The 19,672-nt window shown below is 49.2% G+C and overlaps 1 protein-coding gene across 1 annotated transcript; it reads left to right on the top strand.

Moving 5' to 3' along the window:
• The first annotated feature begins 9,665 nt into the window (after positions 1-9,665).
• Positions 9,666-13,002, top strand: LOC113992090 (perilipin-3-like). The gene is made up of 7 exons (XM_027729043.2): positions 9,666-9,737; positions 10,496-10,691; positions 10,999-11,081; positions 11,306-11,561; positions 11,913-12,112; positions 12,248-12,376; positions 12,485-13,002. The coding sequence occupies exons 1-7, from the start codon at positions 9,666-9,668 to the stop codon at positions 12,911-12,913; spliced, it is 1,365 nt and encodes a 454-aa protein (XP_027584844.1). The 3' UTR covers positions 12,914-13,002.
• The last annotated feature ends 6,670 nt before the right edge of the window (positions 13,003-19,672 follow it).

Raw genomic sequence — 19,672 nt, 5'->3', positions numbered from 1 at the left:
GGGGCAGTGATTCTTGGGAACGTGGAGGAAAGGACTCCAGGATGTTCCTGCTCCTTGGGGAACAATTTCTCCGTGGCTGGCCTGGCTCTCTTACACAGAAAACACAGTCCTTTTAAAAGGTTGTGTTGCTAGTCAGCTTTTCCTTTGGGAGCCCTTGAACACAGAGGTGAGAATGGTTTAAAATGAGCAGCTCTTGAGCCAAGGGGGCTCTGGAGAGGTGGTGGTGAGGGATGGCTTTGCTAATTCCTTCCAAGGGGAAGTTCAGTATTTTGGAAAAAAAACCCCAACAATATTGCAATGCCTTTCCTGGCTGAAATGACTGTAACAAGGGGCAGCTCTTTTTGCTTTGCTGCTCCAGAGTCAGCACATGCAATTCCTGTCCTTCCAGGGCTTTTCCCAGTCTGTCACCTCCCCTGTCAGCTCTCCCTGCCCCTCTCACTCACTGGTGGGATGTGATGCTGTCCCTCAGCTTGGCACCTCAGCCTGGCTGGGATGTTCCCAAGCCCCCTTCTATCAATCCTGACTAGTTTTATTAGCAATATCTCATAGTTTTCTGACATTTCCCTTGTTTTCTGCCTGCCCTGCCCTGCCTGGGAGGTTTTTGCATCAGTCCTGCTGTATCTTGTGCATCACAGCACACCAGGGCCCTGACTCTCAGTCAGACGTCAGTGCTGTAAATACAGACTTCACCAATTAAATTGTGCAGCAGAAGTGACTCATGAGAGCCCCTCCATGAATCCTGGGTTGCTCTCCCCACCCTCAGCACGGTGGCAGGAGGAAAAGACACAGCCAAGACAAAGAGGGTTGTAAGGAATGGAAGGAACAAGCAGAGCATGAGAAATGTAAACAGGAGCAGCTGAGCACGATCCACCCCAGCCCTCCTCAGCAGCTGGGGGAGTTTTCCTGAACTGCTCCTGAATATTTCACATCACTGCTCAGTGGCTCTATTATTTTACTCAGTTTCACCCTATTTCCGAATTCTTGTGGGAATACAGTGAAGAGATCCATCCCTACCCAGACCTAAATATCACCTTCCACCAACAACCAGAATCTGCTGGAAGTCACTCCATCTCTTCTGCTTTTGGACAAGGCTCTCAGGGACAGGGTGGGATTGTTGGGGTGTCTGTGCAGGGCCAGGGGTTGGACTGGATGATCCTTGGGGGTCCCTTCCAGCTCAGGATATTCTGTGATTCCATAAGAAGAAATCCACTTTATGAAGCAATTTGTTTATGTTCCCAATCTGGCTTGGCTGGATCCACATCTTGCTGCTGTTCCCTGGATGTCTCTCTTATTTTTCTTTCTATTCTCTTTCAATTACAAGAAACCTGTAAGATTAATAAGGAGCTGCTTTCCCCCTTCCAATGGTATTTTTTTCTATCTTTTATTAGACTGTCAAACCAGCATAAAGTCCATGATGTTTCTTCTGCTTTCTTCCATGTCAACAGTACTTAAAGAAAAGACATCAGTTGAAAATTAAAGGAATTTCGTTATAAAACTCATAGGAAAGCACCAACAGGAAAGATCAAATAAAGCAGAGAACAAAGAGGCCAGAAATAAAACTGTCTGACAAACATTAGAATCGATATTAAAAGGGGAGAAAAGAAGTACAAAAGCCTCAAAAAACCCCACACAAACTGTGTAAAAAGCAATGCCTGACTTCTGAAATGAAAAATGCAAGGAACATAACAAATGATTTCAGATCTCATCCTATCAGAAAGAAATCTGATTTCAAAAAAAAAAAAAAGCCAGCAGCTATGGAGACAGTTTGATAAAAGGCTGTGCAATAAAAGATTTGAAAATTGCATCCTCCAACTACTTAAGAGAATGGCAAAAGAAAGGGATACATATTAAAATACAGCAGTGCTGCAACATCTAATACAAAACCTTCTGTCAGTGAAAAAAAAAAAGGTATTTTGACAGGTGTATCAAGATTTACCACCAATCTCAGTGACCCCATCAGAGAAAAAAAAGCACTGAAAGAATAACTTTAAAATAGCTGTAAAACTGACTGGGAAGATCATGGAAGCAAACAGCTCACAATTATCTCCGTGGCTGGAAAGGGATCAAACCTTTTTTTTGGGCTATTTTTACGAGAGGCAAAGTAGGACAGTCCTGTCACACTGCTCTGGACAATGATGCAACAAAGGCTCCTGGAGAGGGGAATAAAACACCAGCACCTCGTGGGCTGTGAGCAGAGCCACAGCACATCACCCTGGGATACAGAGATTCCTGGGCAAGTCTGTCCCAGGGAACAGCCATCCCATGGGAGCAGGGAGAGGAGCTCCTGGCCAGGGCTCACCACTGGAGTTCGGAGCCTGCACAGACCCAGAAAGGAGATTTCCAGCAGCAGGAGGAAAAGACACCTTCTCTTCCCAGGGCAGAGCCAGACGTCCTCGAGGATGCTGAGGGATGGCCATGAAACCACGGCACCATGGACACGGTGTGGGAAATGGGGCTGCTGCAAAACCACTGTGTGTAGCTGAAGGCAGCAGTCTACATTCAGGTGACCCCACAGTGGAGGCACCTATATTTCTAATGCAACATCTTTAAAATTAACTCCTGCAATAAAAACAAACAAACAGAAACCCCCCAAAAATGGGAATTAAAAAGCTATTGGGAGGTGGGAAAACAATGTGTGAATGTTACAAGCAGGTTACCTTTGATTGCATTGGTGTTATCCCCCAATATTCCTACATTTATAAGCGATTTTGACTGCCTGGTGTTGTGTAGCCATGTCAGATTGGATGTTTATTTGCAAAACCAAGCATTAAAACTGTTTTAGCCCTCAGGCCACCAGTTCTGAAATCCAAATGCAGAATAGCTGGGCCAGTCCATTGGCTGCTGTTGGCACACCAGTGATATTCCTAAAACCTTCCTGAAACTCAGCAAATAACACCCTGTGTCAGAGTCAGAGCCCGAGGGCAGAGGAAATGGCTGTAATCCATTTTGACCTCGATGCCATTAAACTGCAAATTGAACCACACTGAAATTCATCTAATCTAATGGTGGCAACGCATTCCAAGCACTCTGTGGAAGTTTAAAGCCTCAGGGTTTGGGGTTTGGTGGCTGGAATTCAACTGACCACGGACACCCTTCAGTCAGACCCACCCACACACTCGGTAACACCCACCCTGCAGTCCCCCTGCCAAGGACCAGGACACAGATTCTTCTCCATACCATGATGTTTCCAGACCTCAGGACTCTGTACTGCATCCTCATTCTCCCAAGAAAACCCCAGGCTATGCCCTGTGGAAAACAGACATCCATTTGGGATCGGTCAGTGGGACAGTGGGGAGGCAATATGAAGAAGGACATTAAAGGTCAAGTGATCTGAAAAAAAAAAAAAAAAAGGATTCAAACCACCAAATTGCCCCAAGCAATGATTTTTATCTCAGCCTGCAGTTACTGGGAGTCTACCTGGAAGAAGCATCTCACACTACCCACGGACTGTGATGGATCAATGTGAGGGACAGGACTGACCTGGGGACAGTGGTCATGGGTGAAGGGAACGGGGATCTTATGGGGACTCATCATGACTTGTGCCAAGGGAATAAGCAAGAGAAGACTCAAAATTTAGACAGAGAGCAGTGCAGTGGAAACTACACAGGGAGAAGATGAAAGTGCTCCAAAGAAGATCATCACACTCGAGTTCCCCACTTACCTCCATGGCAAAGCCCCAGAGCTCAGGTACAGCTTTAACAATTAAGAGATTAAATATCCACACACACAAAATTTTAATCACACGCTTTCTGACCTTTTCCTTCTCGTTTGAATTATACTTTTTACTCTGTATTGTTCCCTCCGGTGAGCTGAGGCTGCTGCTCTGCCCAGCATGGGGTCCCTGGCAGGTCTTGAGTGGGATCATCTGCCAGGCAGTGGCAGGCACTTCAGAGAGTTCAATGGAAAAAGAGGGGTCATACAGGACTGCAATAAATGTCTCAAAATCACATCAGTTAGCATATAGGGAAAAACTGTAATTGCTGGGGATAAATTAAACTCAAATGGATTATCTATTATTTCACACTGCAGTGTAACTGTCTCCTTTGGGTTTTTACATTGTCCCTGCACTGTAGTTCCTGCATCCACTGGCTAAATTTCAATCAGGTGTTACAGAGCACAGAAGAGGTTTCAAAGGTAATTAAATTCTTACAAAAAGTGAAAAACCAGGCAACTGAATAAGAAAAAGGTAGTGTAAGTATCCTAAGTGATGGGAGGATCATTGTGTGAGCTCAGAGTGTAGCAGACACCAGAGAACTGGGTGGAGAGTGTACAAATCCCAGATAAAGCTCAGCCAGGATCTGCAATGAGCCATGAGATGTAAACCTGCTTCATCAGTGTCTGGGGACACATGTGCTTGTGTTTCTCCTCATGCAGGCTTGGCAGAGTCCTTCCTCATCCCCAAAATGTGGCTGGAACAGCTCTACCCCAGCCTGAAAGACCTCACAGAGCCGGAGTGAACAGGAGGGAGGACCTGCAGGGGGGGGGCTGTCACCCCCTCAAGTGCTCTCCAGACCACTGGAGCACCAGACCTTGATGCTGGAGAGCTGTTGGCCTTACCCTGCTTTCTGCAAGAGTCTGGAGTGGTATTTTCTCTTATTCAGGACAAAAAGAGGAGATGAATGCAATCAACATAAGAACAAGTTAGTTATTCATGATCTGTAGCTGCACAGTCTGTGACTGCATTGAGCACTGAAGATTCACACTCTGCTCCTCTCAATGCATCTCTTTTAACACTTTTTGAAAACAATTGTTTCTGTGACCTTTCCCCCATCACCCCCAGTGAAAATTCAATGGGGAGTTTCAGAAGACTGGAAATTCGCGTTTCCTGGAAATGGGAATTTTTCCTGGCTGTTTCTGGGTATTTCCAATAATTCTGGCCTGGGTTGCAATTATTCTGTTAGAAATGAACTCATTATTGCCCCACCCCTGGAAGTGTTCAAGGCCAGGTGGGCTGGGGCCCTGAACAACCTGTCCTAGTGGAAGGTGTCCCTGCCCATGGCAGGGGGGTTGGAATGAGATGGTCTTTAAGGTCCCTTCCAACCCAACCCCTCTGTGATTCTGTGATTCAAGGGAGAAGTGTGGAAGGGGTTTGCCATTCCCCCTATACAGTATTCCACCTTTAAATCCAAATTCTATCTTTAAAAAGGCAAAACTCTCACTGGTGTGTGGTTGGGTAGGAGGCACAAAGGCAGTGTGTCCTTTCTGCCCAGCTTCACCCCTGCCATCCCCAAGGATGTCGCTGGCAGGAAGGGTTTTCCTGGTGGGTTGATGCCATCACTCAGCTGTGGTTATGTCCACAAGGACAATTGTCCTGAGCACAGCAATATTTGCAGGGAGCTTACTGGTCCCCTCCAGTTCAGTGGTTCAAACACTCCCCTGGAACATCAGACGTGCAAATCCCTTCCCTGCTCCAAGGGATATCTGGGAGGGATATCTATCATGTCACATCCCACCAAGCCCTGGGGAGCTTGGATCTTCATCAGCTCTCTCAGGGACACCAGCCCACTCTGCAAACCAGGGAAACGTGCAGGTATGGGCAGGTTCCCTCATTATCCATCCCCATGTTTAATCCCAACACTTCCTCCTGGGATCCCAGGGAGCACTCAGCTGTGCTAATGAGAAGGTATCACAGCTCAGCAAGTGCCTGACTTGCTAAGGCAAACAGAGCATTGGCTGCAGCTAATGCAGAAAAGGATGGCCCTGGTGTCCTTCCTATTTTTATTTTCTTTTCCAGCCAAGCTGCCTGTGCTACATGGTTCAGATTCCTTCAGCTGCACAGAAGGGCACGTGATTTATTGAAATTGGAAAGCTTGCAGGCAAAAAAAAAGACTGTGAAATTATTTTGTATCTGACACAATCATTAGTAGCATTATTTCTTCTGGAGCTGGGAAGGACACTTATAAAACATCTAACAAGCTGCTAAGGAGATTGCCTAAAGCAGCAATTTTCAGAATGTGCTGCTGGAGCCCATTCTTTGTGCTCTGCACATATTTCAAGCTCCAGTTTCTTTCTGTGGAAAGTTCTTCAGATGATGTTTCTGAGGGGTGTTTAGGACAGTTTGCTGGGTACCCTCTTGAAATATTGGGCCTGGATTACCTGCTGATAGCACACTATGGAGATGATTGAAAGAGGCCTGTACAGCCTAAGCAGGAGTGTTATGGGGCAGAGGGGCACCCAGACCTCCTATTTTAAGTTGTTGAAGAGCAATAATCCCCTCTGTGCACACCAGATCCATTTTCTGCACTGAAACCAAACACAGTTAGCCAGGCATCAGTCTCTGAGCTAAGGATGCTGTTGGAGGGGTTTGGATGGTCCCAGCCCTGCAGTTGGGAGTTGCCCAGTGGTCCAGCCTGATTGGAAGTACTGGTCCAGCTAAAAGGGATGCTGGTGGAAGGCAGTTGGTGGCACCTATGTCATCATAGGGTTGGGTTGGAAGGGACCTTAAAGCCCATCTCGTTCTACCCACTGCCCTGGGCAGGGACACCTTCCACCAGCCCAGGGTGCTCCAAGACCTGTCCAACCTGGCCTTGGACACTTCCAGGGATGGGGCAGCCACAGCTTCTCTGGGCAACCTGTGCCAGGGCCTCCCACCCTCCCGGGGAGGAATTCCTTCCCAGTATCCCATCTAATCCTGCCCTCTATCAGTGGGAAGCCATTCCCCTTTGTCCTGTCTCTCCAGACCCTTGTCAATAATCTCTCTCCATCTTGTTGGCCCCTTCAGGTCCTGGAAGGCTACAATTAGGTTACCCCAAAGCCTTCTCTTCTCCAGGGTGAGCAGTCCCAGTTCTCTCAGCCTTTCCTCAGAGCAGAGCTGCTCCGTCCCTCTGATCACCTTGGTGCCTCCTCTGTTCCTGCTCCAGCAGGTCCCTGTTTCACAGTCACTGTGTGTCCTTCACCCAGGTGTTGCAGAAGGAGCAGGATGTGTTGGACAGCAGAGCTCAGCTCGTGCTCCTGGCAGCTCTGCTCACGCCTCGAGCTGAGCTCCTGCACAAGCACATTTCCACACCAGAGACTGACTGTGCCTCCTCCTCCTGGAAGGCAGCAATTCCAAGGATTTGGCAACAAGTGCTGGCCAGATCTGCACAGAGAAACTTATTTCTCTGGCTGAGGGGCTGTGGCTTGACTTGAGCAGGAGCTGCTTTTCTCCTGGTTATCAGTAACCCCCAATTCTCATCTGGCACTTTTCATCAACAGATCACAAAGTACGTTGTGTAAAAAGGTCAAAATCATGATCAGCATTTTAAAGACAAAGAAGCTGCAACACAGAGTCCAACAATCTCAGAGAAAGTCATCCTGCAGACAGCTGGCAGGATGAGGACAGAGTCCCACAGTCCTCAAGTCCAGCCCAGTGCTCTAGCATCCCTATTCCCATCATTAGCACTGGGATGGCTACCTTTAATTTCTGTCAAATGACTGAGAGTGGAAGGAGCTGTCTCCATGGATACAGAATCCACAGGCTGTGCTCTGCCTTGGTGGGAGCCCTGCTCTTCCACAATAGCTCTGTGGTCTTCAAACACCAGTGCAATCATCAGCACAGAAATGGTGATTAATTTGCAGCCGGTGCCAGTGCACATCCTGTGACACATGGACAGGATAAACTGTGGGCTGGGACCCCTTGGGCTGACTGAGCTGGTGGATTCACTGAATTCTCCAGCACCGACAGGAACAGGCTGATGGGACCTGATGGAGTCACCTCCTGTAAATTCTGTAAATTTTTCCTAATATCCAGTCTAAACCTCCCCTGGCACAACTTGTCCCTTCAGACAGAGGTGGCTGCACGGACATCTCAGGATCCCAAGGGCCTTTCTGTCACTGCACAGAGTGACAACCAGTGTGACTCTGGTCACACAGAGCCCCAGCAGGCCAAGGAGGACCTGCTCACCCCCATGTCTCTACTCCACACTGCAAATCCCCCCTGTGGGGCAGGGGTGGAATTCCCAGCCGGGCCGTGAGGAGCAGTGGAAGCCCAGAGGTGCAGGGGGATGGGGGATGTGCTGCTGGCCCAGCCCAAGCCAGAGAGTGAAAGACAGACCTCGAGGCACAAACCACAAATGCTGCTCCTTCCTCGGGGCGTTCTGGGACGAGGGATCCTCTGACATGACTTTGCTGCTGCTCCAGGGCTTGTCTGGAGGACAGTCTGTGCTCGGAGGGTTTCTTTCCAGGGAACACGCAGAGCCATTTGCACTCTGATTGCTCTCATGTTCTCTGTTACAGCGAGAGCAAACTGAGGAGAGACAGGATGTCAGAACCTCCAGGTTTGCTGGATTAGCCTCCAGCACTGTGCTTGCCAGCAGCTCCATGGCCATTAAAACAGGGTTATTTTGCAGCCTCACAACCACCCAAGCTCCTCACCCAGAAAACTGCAGGAGACTGTGATCTCTGTGCAGTCAGGGCCATTCAGAAGTGTTTCTTTTTCCTTTTTCTCACACTGAGTTTACCATCAAATGTGCCTGAGAAACCACAGATAATGACATATATTTAATGTAAAAATCAGGATCTTTGGTACTTAGTGTCTGTCATTAGAGAAACTCAATTATTTGGAATGTTCAGAATCCAGAGGCATAAGGAGATATGCAGACAACTGGTCAGAGACACACAGAACGTGGTCTGAGAAGGATTGTGGCACCTCAGCCAAACTCAGAAATTAAGTTCCCCTTAGATAACCCCAAATCTTATTGCTCATCAATAATCTAGGAACATGATTAACCATTAATCGTTAAATATCATCAATCTAGGAACATGAAACTACTTTTGCACATGCCCATAACTATTGCTGATGAAATGAAGGCACTGGCCTCCTCCTAGAGCTCATCTACCCAGGGCAAGGTGTACCTGCTTAATTACAGAGTAATTAACGAGCCACAGCAGGCCCATTTCAGCCTTATTTCACCTCTAATTGGTCAGGAGGGAGACTGGCTCCTTTCTGCTGCTTCCCAGAGCTGTCAGTCCCTGAGGGTCCCTCCTCACCCCACTCCCCAGCCACTATAAAAAGGCAGAGAGGGGGTGCTGGGCTGTGGTGGTTGGTTTTTCCTTGTTGCTTCTCTGCTCACCTCCAGCAGGTCTAAAAGGTACTGTTCTCAGATTTACAGGTGAGGTTTTCAGGGGTTAAAGCTGGAAGTGCTCTGTGAAATCCTGGCTTGTGTTTAGATATTTCTTACCTGGTTTAATCATGGAATGAGTCTTAGTCCAAGGCTGCTTGTGGTGCTGCACGAAAGGTCAGACACAGCCTGTGCTGGTTTAGGGGGAAGAGCTGGTTCTGGTTGGGGTGTGTAAGAGCAGCAGGATGATCCTTGAGCTGTATTTTCTCCCCAGTTCTGCTGTTACCATCTCTTTTATTTGAGAGTTCCTGGAAGCCTTTGTGGGGAGGAAGGAGGTACCTCCCCTAAATATATTGATAATGAGCACTGTGGTGTCTCTGAGAAGGGTTTTCCTGGGTGAGGAAACACTGTTCTCCTTGTTCCTCTGATTATCATAAACTCAAATACCAGATAGATTTGCAAGTAGCACAGATCCCCTCCTTCTGTAAGACCATTTTAGGTGTCTCCCCTTAATGGGTAGCAAAAGAACTTCTCTCTTTTATGATCCCTGGAAGGGGGATCCCTCTGGAGGCTCAGTGGTTGCCCTCTTTTCCTAAAAACCTTGGTTCTACTTGCATTCCAGCTGCCATGGCCTCTGCTATGCCTGACAAAGAGGAGGTGGCCAAGAGCTCCCCAGAAGTGAAGGAGGAGGAGCAGGAGGTGGGTGCTCCAGGTGGGATGTGGGGAGTGGCAGCTCCTGGGTGCAGGTACGAGCAGGTGACCCTGCCATGGCTGGGGGGAGCTGAGCCCCCACAAAAGCAGGAGGGTTTCCTGTGCTCAGGCTGTGCCCTGTAGCTTTGCTGGAGACCTGTGTGGCAACATAGCCAAAAAAGTAGGTCTAAAGGCCCTGTAAATAACCTCCTAGTCTAAGCAATTTAGCCTGGGTCTTGGCTAGGAAAGATGATTCTCTGACTCTGTAATCAAGTTCCTGGCTTGCTGCAGACAGTGCTCCTATGGAAAGATTCCCATGTTTCAGCATCCCTGAGACCTGCTGTTCTTGCTCTGCTCCCATGACCAGCAGCACACTTTTTGGAGGCTGTATAGTCTGTCAGCTTAAACCCACTCCAGTCCTGGGATATCAGTTTGTTAAATAACCATTCCAAATGAGCTGGATATGGGGGACTCAAGTATTGAGACTTCCCAAAATCTCACCTGTTCCTTGGGTAGCCTTGTGCTGGAGGAAAACTTTAGGGGATGGTCCATCCCTGAAATGTCAAAGCTCCCCATCTTCAGTCTGTAACTGAGTTATAAACTGAAGAAAGTGTGCAAGTAAGCCAAGCCTTGCTTTGTCAGCCAGACTAAGTGACTTGTGTGGCTGACAATTCCCCCCAGACAGGCAGTTTTGGGGCAGAATGGTGTCAGCAGTGCAGGGCTGTGTTCGAGGCTTCATGGCTGCTTTTTTTTCTTTGCTCTTCTAGGATGCAGTAAAGCAGGTGGCTAATCTGACCTTGGTCAGCTCTGCCTGTGCTGTGGTTTCTACAGCTTATGCCTCCACCAAGGAGAGCCACCCCTACCTCAGGTCTGTGTGTGACGCGGCGGAGAAGGGAGTGAGGAGCGTGAGCGAAGCCACAGCCAGCTGTGTGCAGCCAGTGCTGGCCTCCCTGGAGCCTCACGGTAACCCCCTGGGCCAGGGCAGCCTGGCACCTGCCTCTTGAGGGGCTCTCTGGCTCCTTCCAGCTCTGGAAGGAGTCCTGGGATGAGAGAATGCACCTCCCCATTGTCATGGAGAAAAGACAACTCCTGGCTTATGAATGAGGCTGAAGCTGAGCCCCGGTCCAAGCAGTGTGGTGGAGGGCTGCTCACTGCAGGATTAGGGATGGGCTCTGATGTTGGCTTTCCTAAACTGAATTTTGCAAGGTGGAACTTGAGGTGGAATTGCAGAAAAACAAGTTTTGACCCCTTTTTTTTGTTCTCTCTTCAGTTGCTGCAGCAAGTGAGTATGCCTCCAAGGGCCTGGATAAACTAGGGGAGAAGGTGCCAATCCTTCAAAAGCCAGTGGAACAGGTAAGAATCTGAGGCTGTGCTGTCTCTGGCAGAGTGGCCTTGTTTTTGTGGGATTTCTAACCTTGGGAGTGAAGTAGGCTCTTACATGGGGAACTACCCCCGAGTGCAGGCTCCTACAGGAGTAAATGCTTATCTTGCTGTGCTAATTGGCCTCTTGGTGCAGTTCAGAACCTCAGTGTGCTGTATGACCCACTCCTTTATCTGATATTCCTCCTCTTCCCCAGATTATCTCTGACACAAAAGAGCTGGTGTCATCCAGAGTGGCTGATGTGAGGGGTGCTGTGAGCAGCAGGGTGATGGAGGTGGTGGATGTAACCAAGGAGACCCTTCAGAGCAGTGTGGAGGCTGCCAGGTCTGCAGTGACCAGCAGTGTGGGCATGGCTGCAGGCTCTGGAGTGGGACAGACTGATGGATGTGGGGCAGAGGCTGTGCTGGAGAGAACAGAAGGGGACTCTCTCCCCATTGGAAACGAGGAACTAGGTAAGGAAATGGTGTGTGTGTGACTATTTGTAATGGGAACCATGAGACTGGGGATGGTCAGTCCCATTCCTCACCCCACTACTCTGGAATAGGGCCAATGGAAATAAGAGAGTCACAGAATGGCTTGGGTTGGAAAGGACCTTAAAGATCACCCAGGCCCTGCCATGGGCAGGGACACCTTCCACTAGAGCAGGTTGCTCTGACCTTGTCCACTCCAGCCCTGGACACCTGAACACTTCCAATCTGTGCCAGGGCCAGGCTGGAGAGTACTTGGCTCCTAATCCAAGATGTGATGCTTGTTTCCCCTGCTGTGCCTGGTCAGTCAGTGACAGATGCTGCCTCTTCCCTCAGCCAAGCTGGCCGTGTCCGAGCAGGGCCCGGCCGCGGTGCCCGTGGAGCAGCAGCGGGAGCAGAGGAGGTACTTTGTGAGGTTGGGGTCTCTCTCCAAGGAACTCCGCCTGTCTGCCCACCTGCACTCCACAGCCAAGGTGAAGCAGGTCTGGCAGGGTATGAGGGAGGCCCTGGGGCAGCTTCACTGCATCCTTGAGCTGGTAGGTACAGCCCAGGCCCCTGGAAGGATGGGACCGGAGAGCTGGTCTAGTTTCAGCTTCATTACTGTGATGAAGAGCTGAGCTGTTCACCAGCTGATCTGTCTGTCTTGACACTCTGATCTTCCCCTGCTGCAGATTGAAGTGTTTAAGCAAGGATTTAGTCAAAAGCTCCCGGAGGGGCAGGAGAAACTACACCAGATGTGGCTGGACTGCAGTAGGAAGTTTCTCAAAGAGAGTGGAGATGAAAGCCCTGCAGAGCCAGAGGTACCTTCCTGGGGAGGGAAGCAAAGGGCTCTGGGCATCCCCTTGACTTATATATATTTAATTTTTAATTGACTTCCTCCTGATCTTGTCCTTCCTACCTCCTCCCAGGAGATGGAGTCTCTGACCCTGCTCATGGCATGCAGAATCACACAGCAACTGCAAATGACCTGCTGCAAAATGATGTTTGCCATCCAAGGCCTTCCCTCCAGCCTGCAGGACAAGGTGAAAGAGTCTCTTGGTACCATCAAGGAGCTTTATGCTGCTTTCTTAGTGGCAAACTCCTTCCAGGATTTGTCCAGCAGTGTGCTGACCCAGAGCCAGAGGAAGCTGGCTGTGATCCAGGAGTACATGGAGGAGCTGCTGGATTACCTGAAGAACAACACACCTCTGTCCTGGCTGGTGGGACCCTTTTCCCCCCGGGAGGGGGAGGAGCAGGAGCCCTCCCAGGAGGATCAATCCTCGCAGGAGAAGGCAGAAACAACAGGAGCAGGGCATCTGGAAGCTTCCACCACCCTCATGGAAAGGACAGAACAATGATTGCTGTTGGTATTAAACCCTCATCTAATACACAGTGTAAAGAATTGTCTTCCTAAAAGCTGCTTGTATTGGGTTCTAATTGCTTAAAATAAAACTGCTGCATACAAAACCACTCTGTCCCTGGCATCTCTTGGACAAAGGCTGTAAGAGTGAGTATTGCTCAGTGGATGTGAACTGTGCTCTTCCAGTTTAGTCCTTGGTGCTGGGACAGTGCAGTCAGGGATGCAGGAAGGGGAGAGCACTCAGTGCTACAGTGAGGATTGCAGCTGGGAAGTCCTGCTGCTGTCCTGGCAAGTAGGAAGCTGTAATTCCTTCTCTCTCCCAGACCTGGAGGCCCTGCTGGCACTCTGCTGTGCTTGGGGGAGTTGGGGGGAGCTGTCAGAACCCTGGCATCCCTTGTCATTAGTCCTCCAAGGTCTAATTCTTCTCCTGTAGCTGTCTGTTACTACCTGGGGAAGGTTTCAGTTCCATGGGACAGAAGGATGTAGAAGTATCTGCCTGGGGCAGGGGTGGGCTCATCGATGGAGTGTCACGAGGGTGCAGGTGAGATATTTGCTGTCAGCACTGACCTCTCCTGACCAGGTGTTTCTGTTGAGCTCAGAGCTCCTCAAAGGCTGTGTGTGACTCTCCTTGGAAGGGGCTGTAGAGCCCAGTGTGCTCAGTGGCCAGACAGTGCTGTAGCCAAGGCTGATGGACCCAAGTGCCTGTGGAACTTCTGAAAGAAAAGCTCTGCTCCTTGTTTGTCCTCTCTGTCTTCAAGGAAAGAAGTGGAATCTGCTCCCATGTGAGTACAACTGAAGTTGTTATTCCACAGTGGGCAGAAACAGGGACTGAGCAGAGAAAACTAGAAGAGGTGGAACTGTAGAGCTGAAGACGTGGAACTTCTCCCTTCTTACATAGGAGTCAACACTTTTCCAACAACACTCCTACATTTTCTGTGTGCAGTGACTGTGCTGAGGCAGGACCACGGGGTCTCTGGGGTTTGGCAACAGTGATTCTTTAATGCAACACAACCTTCTGATGGAGCAAAGATTTGGATCTTAATTCCCTGAGCTCAGCATGGCTGGTATCAGACAATTGTCTTCCTCATGCAGCAACCAGTTTGTGCTGAAGGCAAAATAATGAGGCAATTCAAGTAGTCAGGCCAAGGTACTGTTGAGATGTGAGAGATAAATTGCAGGGGTCACCTCTCCACTGTGTGCTCTGATTGCTGCAGAGGGATTCCTCTCTGGAAAAGGGCTCGGGGCAGATGCAGTTCTGATCCATGTAACTCCTGCTGGACTTGTAGGGTGGGAAGTGGAGACACTGCAGCCAGTCCTGCTGCTTGGTGGGAACCAAACTGTGTGTTGTCTACTCACTGGCGAGGTTGTGCATTGCCACCTGGGAATTCCAAATCCTGCTTTTGAACTTGCCCGGTTAGAAGTGAATTTTAAGGAATAGCTGGGTGTGCCTGCACTTGGTATTGATCTGTCAGTGGAGCACATCTGTGTCAGTCAGTGCTTAGCCCAGCAAATCCTCCTGCTCATGGATCACTGGGGCATGTTCTTGTTTGCTCATTAAATCTGTTTCCTGTGGACTCTGACTGCTTGTACCTTGAGAGCCCACAGCTCTGGGACCCTCTGCAGCTGGGAATTCAAATGCTGGGTGTGGCTGGAATCTCCCTGTGCTGGAGCTGGTGATGGACAGCCCAGCACCTGCAAGGCTTTTGTAGGCCATGGAGATTGTAGCAGAAGACCCAAAATGGGCTGAAATGTCCTCACAGCAACTCCTAAAGCTCTGCTTGAGAAGAAGGGGCTGAGTGGGAGCCTTTAAGTGTGTTTTCCCTGTTGCTTAATCTCCAGGGATTGAGGAATCATGGAGATGCACCACACCAAACAAGAAAGGGCAAACTCTCAGGCCAGTCACAGATGGGAATAGTTTGGTTTTCTTCTTATTTGATCTTCTGCTCTCATCCTTACTGCAGAGACAGCAGGGGGATAAAGGTGGGAAGAAGCCGAGAGTGACTTTCTGCAGGGTTTAAGATGAAAACTCCTCTGAGCTCTGGGAAAGTATCCAGAGTGTTCTCCATTTTATCCAAGCTTGTTTGTCTGATTATCCATGCTTATTCTTGAGTAATTTTGGATAGAAATAAGAAGTGTGTTGGTAGTGTGACAACCCTAAACAAACACCTTGGCAGGGAAGACATGCCTTGAGGTGTCTCTTCTGGCTCTCAGTAGCCCCTGGGAATGGAGTGTTCCTTGATTCTGTTAATTATAGCCCAAGTGATTATATCTTACCCTCCCCTACTGCTGTTCCTCCCTGCTTGTGCTGTGGCCCCACGTGACAGCTCAGTTATGGGCTGACTTGAATTTTAAATGCAATCACAGGGCCACTTGCTCCTTGTTTCACTTTTGGTGGGTGCCACCGTCTCCCTCTGCCAGTTTTGCTTAACATTTTCGTTATTTAATTTTCATGTTCATGTATTTCTGCCTTTCTTTATTCAGTCCCTGCTGTTCACTGTTCAAATGCCTGCCCTGTAGGTCAGGGAATGTGCTGGTGTTGGGTGAAGGCTCCCTTGGGCCACCCCTCCAACAGGCTGTCACTTCTCAGGAGTTAAGAGGCATTAACCAACATGTCACCTTGGCCCCACCTGGCAGGGGGAGCTGCCTGAGGAGGGTTTCCCAGGCAGCTTTGTCAGGAGGGCAATAGACTGGGAAGCTGAAGTTCTCAGCAAGTTGATGAAAGGTAAAAAACTCTCTGTTTGCTTGCAAGGAGCTTAATTTCCCCTTGTCACATCCATGTTTCTTGTGGTGCTTGGATATTGTCACCTCTCCTACAACAGCTGTGATATTGCTTGATGTAAAATACACTGGGTTTAAAAAGAGGTCTGTGACCTCCCTGAAGGGCTGCTTGGCCAATTCCAGTTTCTGTGTCACCTTAAGTCACTGTGGCTGGAGAACTTCAAGACCTTCAGAGCTTATGGGAATTAATTTGCAATGGGAACAGGGTGGAGTTGCTGCCCTCAGTGCTGGAACACAGAGATGCTGTGACTGGCCAGTGTGGGAGCAAAGATGGTTTGTGGGACCTACTCTGCTGGGTTTTCCTCCTGTTTCTGGCTAATGTGGGCAGGCAGGAACTTGGTTTTGCTGGTTAGCACTTGGCTCTGGTTTCCTAGTGTAACCCTCCCTGTGTCCTCCCTCTCCTCTCCTTGCTTTAGAGGAGGAAGCCAAGTGTCCCTGAGCATGGGAGAGAAACCTGGAGGGGCTTCCCCGTGCTCTGAGCTGGATTGTTGCACTCTGACGTGATCAGGGGAGAGCAGTGCAGGTTTAGGAGCCCTTCAGAATATAAGTTGATTTTCTGGATGAGGACACAGGTGCCTCCAGTACCATCACTTTGCAGTGCCCTCCCCATTGAAGCATCCAATGCTTTTCCAGCTAAAATATTTGCTGGTGTCAGCATTCAACTCTGCCCTCATTCAGCAGCTCCTACAAGGGGCCTCTTCTGGCAGGTCCTGGCAAGGCTTTGAGCTGGACAGCATTCCTTTGCTTTCCCTCCTTCTATACCCTCTGGATGCTGGGGGAGGGAAGGGGGTCAATAAATCTGCTTCCAGCTGCCTCACATGAAGGAACATGAACTTGTGACAGTTCCAGTGTGGGCTTTGCAGGGCTTGTTAAACCCCCTGATGCCTCCAGGGCTGACAGGCCCCTGACCTGATCGATGGCCCAGCTGCCCTTTTCCTGCAGCAAACAAGGCCCAGCACCTCCTGCAGATCCAGAGCTCTGCCAGCAAGTCATTACCCTGTGGAGATGATTCTGGGCACTGGGAAGAAAATCCATTGGCAGGAACACTTCATTTGCAGTATTGACTTAATACTGATTCTCATATTTATTTAGATCCAGCCATGGTTTGAGCTTCCCCAGCAGTGAATGTGGAGGGGAGGTGATCTGGAGGGATAATTAACCTGCTGAGTGCTGACGTGGCTGGATTTTATACCATCCTCAGTGTGGGGATTTGTTAATGCCTGTTTTTGTTAAGCTTGCTTCATAAACTGCCAGGAGCTTAGTGCAGGAGGCAGGCAGGAAAATTCCTGCCTGGATCTCCCCATGTGCCCTGGATGGGAGATGTTTAAAGGGGATTATCTGGGAAAGCAAAGTGAGGGCAAGAAACAGCTGGGAAAGGTGGGGAGGAGTTGGATGCTAAATCTGGGGACAGGAGGGACAGGGAAGTGTGAGGGAGCTGGAAGAGGAGACACCAGGAGGGCTGGGGAGACAAACAGAGAGCAGGTGAGAGGCTGGATGGAAAACCAGTGGGTTGGGATTAAAGGTGAGTATGCAATGAATATGGAAAGAGAGATAAACTGAGTATCTGGCAGGTTGGTGCAGAGAGCAGGGGTGCTGTACAGAGAAAGGCTCACCTTGGGCAAGGTGGAGAAGACTGGAGAGGAACCAGAGGGCAGGGAACTAGAGGCTCCTTTAATTTTAAAGGCACTGCTTGCAGGTACCTGAGCAAGTTGTCTCACTGAGTGTCTTAATGCAAGGCAAAATTTCCTGCCCTTTGGCAAGTAAGTGATGGAGAAAATCGTATTCCTTTGCAAGAGGAACACCAAAATATGTGCACTGCATATAGCCACTCCTGCATGGACCATCCTGCAGGGTGGTGTCATCCCACACCCTGGTTTTTCAGGGAGTCCTGATGAGGAAAGGCATCTTGAGCTCTTCCATTTGAGGAAATACCACCTGCCTGCATCCTACAGGGGACCTTTGCCTCACAGAAAAATCAGACAGTTCAGTTTTGAGCGTGTTGTCCTCCCTAAACCACCTTGAATTGGCTGATTTTGCAGGAACATCTGGCTGGCAGCTCCCAGGCACCTCTTACCTTGGGAGCACTGTGCTCCCTCCCCTCCTGCTCCATCTCTCCCATGGGATGGATATTGCAGCTGGAAGCTGAAGGTCACTTTAAATGTCATCTCCATTTAGCTGCCTTGATGGGGTAATTACAGCTGAAAATACAAGGTTTGCTAAACAAATTACAAAACAAGTCCCGTGTTTACCTTGTGAGAGACTGATTGGAAACACCTGCCACTTTGTGGAAGGGAAAAAAGCGAGTTTATGGTTTGGAAACATCTTTGCCTGTGACGTGTCCTGTTGTGGGTGTTGCTGTGTCCCCTCCTGCTGGTCCCCACACAGTCTGTGATGCTCTGGATCCTCTCATCCTCCTGGTGAAGCTGAACCAGGACACGGAGGAGGGTAAATGAGCCTCAGCTGTAGACAGCACGGAGGGGTTTGTGCTTCACTGGTGGTTTGGCCAGTGGAGAAGGGGTTGGAAAGCAGGAAAGGATCAGATTTGGGGTGGTCCTGAGCATTTGCACTGTGATAGGGCAAGAGGGAATGGTTTTAAACTGGAGGAGTGGAGGTATAGATTGGATAGTGGGAGGAAATCCTTCCCTGTGAGGGTGGGGAGGCCCTGGCACAGGTTGCCCAGAGAAGCTGTGGCTGCCCCATCCCTGGAAGCGTCCAAGGCCAGGTTGGAGCAATATGGGCTAGTGGAAGGTGTCCCTTCCCATGGCAGGGGGTGGAATGAGATGAACTGGATGCTCTGGACTGTGGATCATGGGCCCTTCTATGATTCTGTGTTGGAAAGGACCTCACAGACCATCTTGTTCCAAGACCATCTCATTCCACCCTCCTGGTCCTATTGTGCTTTCCCTAAGAAAAGGGCTGAGAGCTAAGTTATTCCAGAATTCTGGATTTTGATGGGACATCCCTCTTAGTGTAGGCACACTAGCAAGGGTTGGCAAGTCTTGCTGCAAAGCCTTAGAGCACTTGTAACCTAAATAAGAGCTCAGTGCCAGCTCCATCCCTGCCAGGAAGGAGCAGGGCTGTCCCCCTGGCAGATCCCACACCTCTGTCACCTGCTGCACACTCTGCTCACCCAACCGAAGAAAAAAAACCTGTTTTGCCTTTTTTTTTTTTTTTTTAAATTTTATTTTGACATTTTAAAATTTGTTTTCCCTTCCTGCTCCCACGTAAATATTCCCAGAGCAAACCTGCTGCTGGGTGATCCATAAAGCAGCCTTTGAACACAGCAGGATCAACACCTGCAGTGCTGCTGTCCTGGGGGTTGGCAGGGCTTTGAAGGATGGGTGGTGAATAACAACCTTCAGTTTACTGGGGAGTGTCAGGCACAGATGGTTAAAACAAAGAGTTGAAGCCCAGACTAGAATCAAATAAATACAAATTTAGGGGGAGAGGGCAGGACCCACCTTGTGAGTGTCTGGGATTACCCAGATCCCTGCTGGGCCACGTGGAGATGTGTCCCTCGTGTGCTGGCAGGACCAGGGATGGCTTCCCACCTCTCATCCTGAGCCCTTCTCATCCCCTCTGTCCCCCTTTACACAGAACTGGTCTTTTTCTTCTAGGAGAAGATTTGCTGGTGGGTTTGTAGGGTGGAAAAGGGCAGTGATGGTCCTGGGAGAGCAGGAAGATTGCGAGGGCTGGCAGGGGACACACTCATCAGGGTGAACTGGGACTGTTAATGTGCATTTCTGTGCATTTTTTTCCTTCACCTTGAAGAATAGAATACATTTAACTTACTTAATAAATATATTTACTTTGTTCAATATTGTATATTTAATACATTTTTTTTACAAATCAGGCCTATATATCATTACTGAAAAGATATGTGAACATGCATTTGATTTTCTTAATTTTTCTTCATTTTTCTCAGATCTGTTTGCCACTTTCACATCACAATCCCATCCCACCTTAACATAAAATATTT

This window comes from Pipra filicauda, unplaced genomic scaffold, assembly GCF_003945595.2.
Source record: "Pipra filicauda isolate LSUMZ 115617 unplaced genomic scaffold, ASM394559v2 scaffold464_size512166_pilon, whole genome shotgun sequence".
Lineage (NCBI taxonomy): Eukaryota > Metazoa > Chordata > Aves > Passeriformes > Pipridae > Pipra > Pipra filicauda.
Note: the sequence above shows the minus strand (reverse complement) of the source record. Positions and strands in the feature narration are given on the sequence as shown.